Source organism: Gracilinanus agilis, chromosome 6 (assembly GCF_016433145.1).
Source record: "Gracilinanus agilis isolate LMUSP501 chromosome 6, AgileGrace, whole genome shotgun sequence".
Taxonomy (NCBI): Eukaryota; Metazoa; Chordata; class Mammalia; order Didelphimorphia; family Didelphidae; genus Gracilinanus; species Gracilinanus agilis.
In genome coordinates this window covers 282,877,734-282,884,264 of record NC_058135.1, presented here as the reverse complement: position 1 = coordinate 282,884,264, position 6,531 = coordinate 282,877,734, and the positions used below count along the sequence as shown (strand labels likewise).

Sequence of the window (6,531 nt, the reverse complement as noted above, 5' to 3'; positions counted from 1 at the left end):
TACATATATATATATATATATATAATATACCCTTTAGCCCAAGAGTACTCCATCACAAATATATGCCACAACTTATTCAACCATTTTCCAATTGATGAATATTCCCTCAATTTGTAATTATTTGTCACCAGAAAAAGAAGAGCTATAAATATTTTTGTAAAGATAGGATCTGTTCCATTTTCTTTGATATCTTTTGCACATAGTTCTAGTATTATTATTGCTTGGTCAGTGGTTACCTGTAATTTATATTCCTTTGGATATAGTTCCAAATTTTTCTGAAGATTGATGGGAGATGTTCACTACTCCACAAATAGTTATAATATTTTTCCCTCATAATCTTCAGCATTTATCATTTTGATAATTTTAAGTTGGTATGCACAAGTTGTTTCAATATTTTTCTAATTTATACCAATAGAGTATTTTTCCATATGACTTCAATTAGCTTTGATTTCTTCTTCTCAAAATGTACAGTTTGTATTTTCTGACCATATATCAATTGATGAATGTCTTTGAATTTTATGTTTGTCTCAGATGAAGACCAATATGTATTTCAGAAATGAAATATTTAGGGGATACCTGGGTGGTTCTGTGGATTGAGAGCCATGTCTAGAGGCAGAATGTCTTATGTTCAAATCTGCCCTCAGGCACATCCTAGCTGTTTGACCCCAGGCAAGTCAGTTGACTCCCATTGCCTACCCCTTACCACTCTTCTTCCTTGGAAGCAACTCACAGAATTGATTTTAAGATGGAAGGTAAGGGTTTAAAAAGAAATGAAGTTTATACCAGAAGATCAAGCTATTAATTTTTTTTCATAAATTCTTGTTGCCCTTTGGCATAATTTAATTTCCCTAATTATCTCTTTTGATTACAACTCTTTTGGTTTTTGTTTTATCAGAGATCTTGATTATTACCACTTGCTTTTTCACCTCAAAAAGAATAGTGTACCTTCAGCTGTAGCCCTTACTTTAATTCTAGATATTTGCATCTCCAATGTTTTTCTTTCATACAATATATTGTTACTTTTAATTTCTTATGCATTCTGGTCTGATTCTATTTATAGAGAAGTCCATATTATTTACACTCATATTCATGATTACTATTATTACCAATGCCTATTTCTCTCCATTCTATTTTATTATTTATCCTTCTTATTCTTTTATGTCTTCTCCTCTCCTTAAAATACCATTTTTGTTCATTTAGGTTGTCTTTCATTTTCTTTTATTACCTTCCCTAATACATCTCTGAGGTTCAGTCATTGCTCATCCACATTTATTTTCCTCTACAATGCAAAAGTTTTTTCTGGTTATCTCTTTTGTATAAAATATTTTTCCATTCATCTGCTCACTTTCTGCCAAAATGATTATCTTGTTATTCTTAAAGTAATAGTTTGTCAAATCAGCCTCAACTTGTGTTATTGTTTCATTTTTTGTAACCAGTCATAATATAACAGCCTCTTTCCATTTCTCTTCCACTGGAATTATTTTCCTTTATTTTGTTTCACTGAACTTTTTGAATTGCTTACTCCTTTAATTATATATAATCCCTTTTTCTTTCCTACCTTGAATTTTGGCAGTATAAATTCAAAATGGCCTTTAATCCTAAATTTACATTACCAAATATTATATAGGTTTTGGATAGACTTTTTTAACTAAAAAGATTGCTGTCCTTGCCTTCAGCTCCACAACTTCCTGAAGTGTGTTAATCCTGTCAATGAGATCAAAGATGAGTTATGTGGGGATGGAACCTCGATGACTGCTGAGACATATGATATCCTGAATTTTAAATCATTACCTGGTTATTATTGGACTCAGGTGAAAGTTGGAGAAGTGATTCCTCATAAAAAAGAGTTAAGCATTAATGAAGAGGACATAGATTGGCCAGAAGATTTCCCTCAGGTAAGAGTCAAGTGTCTCTTCATTGGACCTAAGAACTTCCCTGAAGACATTGGTAATGATTAGGACAGGGCTGAATCATCAACTTCTTTCTTTTGCTCTCATTAAGGCAGAACCCCGATTTCTCTTATTTCCTTTTCTCAATACTCTTTTCAAAATCTTTCCAATTCAGTTGCATAATGATCTTAATTCTTTATCTGAAGAAAATCTTGAAATACCTCATAGGAAGAAATCAATTTGGAATAACAAGAGGAGGAAGAGTGGAAATCTTTTTACCATAAAAAGAGACCTATGTCACCAAAGGGTAGCTAATATAGGAAATCCTGTAACTACAGATATATTTTATTATAAATTTGCATTCCCAATAATGTGCATATTAGAGTTCTTAATTAAAATATGGTTGCATAATGGGAAGAGTGTCTGGAGTCTGACAGAATCCTTTTACTCATTTCAAATATGGCTTCAAATGCTTAACAACTCTATGACCTTGGGGAAGTCACTTAATCCTTTTTCCTTTAGTTTTTTAAGTTTGTAAAATCTGTTGAGGAAGGAAACAGTAGAGCACTCCAGGATCTTTGCCAAGAAAATCCCAAGGAGGTTTTTGGAAAGTTTGAGACAAATACAAAATGATTGATCAACAAATTAGAATTTTGTGGGTTTTTCCTTTCTGATATAGAACTTATATATAGATTATTTTGTCTTTGGAAAATCATAAATCCCATCTTCTATGAATCAGCAGTGATTAGTATGAATCATCAAATATCAGCCTATGAAACAAGATCAACCATTTGAATCAAGTACACTTGTTTCCTATAATCAAGCAAATCAAGTAAAACTGAAGTATTTAATCAGTTTATTTTATTATAAATTCTCTAAAATTATGACTCCCTGAAAAATTCACAATTCCTTATTCAAATACAAAGAATAGCCTTGTTTATTGAACAAAATATAAAGAAATGTTTCTCCTAAAGTGATCAATGAATTAAGTCTTCAACATTTCTTGTGCAAAATGAAGTGCACTTTAAAGATATACTGTCATATATCTGGTTGAAAATATGCCACTGACCCATTAGTATTTTTAAAAATGGAGGAGCTATGTTTTTATTGGAGATTCTGTCTATATACATGTCTTTAGAAAAAGATGATATAGAGCAGAAGAGGGAAAACTGAGAGAAAATCTCCATTAAGAAATGTATCATCCTTTCACTTCCAAACTTCAGATATGATATTCTAAATGTCCACCACATTATTGCTTCAACAAATCTGCCTTTCATACATAATTCTAATAAAGATATATTTTTTCTTTTCTTTTTATGAAAACTCAGATTCCAAGTTCTACATGCAGTGTGACCTGTGGCCCTGGCTTCAGGAAACAATCTCTTGAAGGTCAGCCCATCTGCTGCTTTGAATGTACCCTATGTCCTGATGGGAAGATTTCCAATAAAACAAGTGGGTACCTAAAGAGAAAGAGTTCTCCCTAATTATAGATTTTGAATATTTTACTTTTTATATAATTTTAGTTTGGGGACTTTACCTGATAAATTTTATTCTCACCATTATCATATGGAAATATTTCCATTTTGTGGTAGACCTCAGAATATTTACCTTAAATAACAAAATTTAGGTCACCACATCTTAGCTCCTCAAAATTATATTCTCATGTTTTCCTCCTAGTTGAATTTCATTAGTTCTTTACTTATAAATGAAAACTAACATCACTCTGAGGTTTCAGAATACAAGTTAATACATTATAGCAGATTTATATAAATGTACTGACATTAGATGTTAAATATTGCATCATTTAAAAGGTTTTTGTAAATTATGATCAAATGATTTTCAAATTAAATCTTAGTGTTAATAACACTAAACAATGTTTTTAAAGAAATATTTCATTAAACATTTAATAGTTTTCAGATATCTATTTGTATTATCTTATTTTTAAAAGAGATCAATTCATATTCTTAATATACTGATTAAAACATATTTAAGTGTAATTCTGAAATAAAGATTTTTTAATTTCAAAAATAATTTTTATCCATAAGTTGAGATAAAAAGAAACTAAAATGTGTTCTTTTCATTGACTATCTAGAATTCTTATCCTTCTCACTGAGAAGGAGTCCAAAAGCAAGCTGAACTTTATGTGGAATGACTAAAATTTCACTTTACTGGAGAAAGAGTACTATAGTCTATATAAATACCAGGACATTCAATTTTTTTTCCAGATGCAGAACAATGTATACAATGTCCTGATGATCAGTATCCAAGTGAGGAGAAAGATAGATGCTTGCTTAAGACAGTGACTTATCTGGCTTATGAAGAGACTCTGGGAATGATTCTGGCCTCTGCAGCTCTCTGCTTCTCCATTCTCACAACCTTTGTCCTTGGAGTGTTTGTGATGCACAGAGACACCCCCATAGTTAAAGCCAATAATCGCAGTCTTAGCTACATTCTGCTCACCTCTCTCACCCTTTGTTTCCTTTCTTCCTTACTCTTCATTGGACATCCAACCCCAGCCATCTGCCTCTTAAGACAAACCACATTTGCCATTGTGTTCACAGTGGCTATTGCTTCCATCTTAGCCAAAACCATCACTGTGGTTCTGGCCTTTAGGGCCACTAAGCCAGGTAGCAAGCTCAGGAGGTGGTTGGGAGCATCAGTATCTTATTTCCTCATTTTTATTTGTACCCTTATCCAGATGTGCCTCTGTGGCATCTGGCTGGGAACATATCCCCCATTCCTTGAGATGGATCCATACTCTGAGGCTTCCTTCATTGTCATTCAGTGTAATGAGGGCTCACTTGTTTCCTTCTACTGTGTTCTTGGCTACATGGGCTTCCTGGCCTTGGTTAGCTTTACATTGGCTTTCCTGGCCAGGAATCTACCAGATACTTTCAATGAAGCCAAGCACCTGACATTCAGCATGCTGGTGTTTTGCAGTGTCTGGATTTCCTTCTTGCCCACATATCAGAGCACCAAAGGGAAGGCCATGGTGGCCATGGAGATCTTTTCCATCCTGGTCTCCAGTGCTGGGATTCTCACCTGTATCTTTGTTCCCAAATGCTATGTGATCCTCCTGAGGGCAGACAGAAATACCCTGGAGAAATGGAAAAACAAAGCTAATGTCTAAGTAGTATTGTGTTCTTAATCTCTTCCTCACTAGTCTTAAAGATGCAGCTCCTGATTTCTTAAACAATGACTTAAAATAATCTAGCTTTTACAGTTTTTTCTTCTGCTATCATCTCTTTTGTACTAGACTCAAAAAGTATTTTGAAGAAAGTCATATTGTTTGATTTCTGAATAGAAGTACAATTAATTTAGTAATAATATAAAATACCCTCTAGAGAACAATAATTTAATAAAGAGATGAGGAAAAAATAATGTATATTAATTAATAAATAATTATAATAAGTACTGTCACATTTTTTACCCTGGAAAAGTTCATCAAGCATTCTGATACAAAGATATATTATTTACAAAATATGATATATCCCCTGTTTATAGAACTGCATCTTATCCATTATTATATTTAGCAACTGATATTTGATGAATAAAATATACACAAGAAATGATTTGTCAGGAAAATCTTGGGGACTCATTCATTTTTTGAGAGACATTATTTATCTTCAATGAAAAATTATAAGAAGTTTTTACTTCTTCTATTCATTTTTATAAACTTTTCCACTGTAGAGTTATGGTGTGTTTTGGACAATCCTCTATCAGTGATTCATTGTTCTCTGAATGATACTTTGAATATATTGATAGTTTTTTTTTAAATTTGAGATATAATAAAAGTAAAGAAAATGGTCATGCATAAATAATTATTCATTTTTCTTCTTTTAAAAAACTTTATCTTCTATCCTATGTAAGAGAGCACCCGAACTATATTGACAATTTTATTGACAACACCTAGAATTAATAACAAGTATTTGTTCCAAGCCATTTGGTAAGTACAATGCAATTAGTCCTGAGACTTGTGGAGGGTCACACAATTAGTAAGTATTGGAGGCCAAATTTGAAAACAGAATTTCAAGACTCTAGCCTGAGTCTCAACTCAATGAACTACCTACCTACTTATCTCTTTTGCATTAAGAAAAATCTTTTCCTACATATAATGTTTTGCAATTCAATGCATGGAAGCTTTTTTGTTTGTTTGTTTTTTAAAAATCAATTTTAATAATAATTTACATTTTTTGAATCCAAATTCTCTGCTTTTCTTTATTTCATCCTCTACTGTAGTAGGTAAATAATAACACAGGGGGAAGTAGTGGTTGAGAGGGATGAATGGGGAATCATTGGGGTAAAGTGAGTTAACCGCCTGAGCCACAATAACACACTGGAAAATCTCACCCAGTTCCACAAACACAGAACACAGCTGGGAGTGAATGGTGTCAGGGTTAGGAATGGCAGTTTAACCCAACTATCATTCTTATGTAATCCAGTGAACAAACAACTCAATTAATGGGTCCTTGAATGGTTGTTGAGAAGGAAAATAATCCATAGAATATTAAAACTGTTTAATAATGAGTTTAAGGTAAGAGATGAAGGGATAGGTTACACTAAAATAAGAATCTATGGACAAACTTCAAGGACTGGAAAGGTGGGCCAAATCTACTCTGTACTAACACAGTCTGTCAGGTAC

At 32.6% G+C, this 6,531-nt stretch overlaps 1 protein-coding gene across 1 annotated transcript in view; it reads left to right on the top strand.

Annotated features, from left to right (window-relative positions):
- LOC123251057 (vomeronasal type-2 receptor 26-like) overlaps nt 1-5,019 on the top strand; it is a 246,525-nt gene extending 241,506 nt beyond the window's left edge. Inside the window, exons 4-6 of the mRNA XM_044680227.1 lie at nt 1,677-1,895; nt 3,218-3,341; nt 4,115-5,019. Coding sequence (XP_044536162.1) covers nt 1,677-1,895; nt 3,218-3,341; nt 4,115-5,019 — 1,248 coding nt within the window. The remainder of the gene's footprint in view (nt 1-1,676; nt 1,896-3,217; nt 3,342-4,114) is intronic.
- The last annotated feature ends 1,512 nt before the right edge of the window (nt 5,020-6,531 follow it).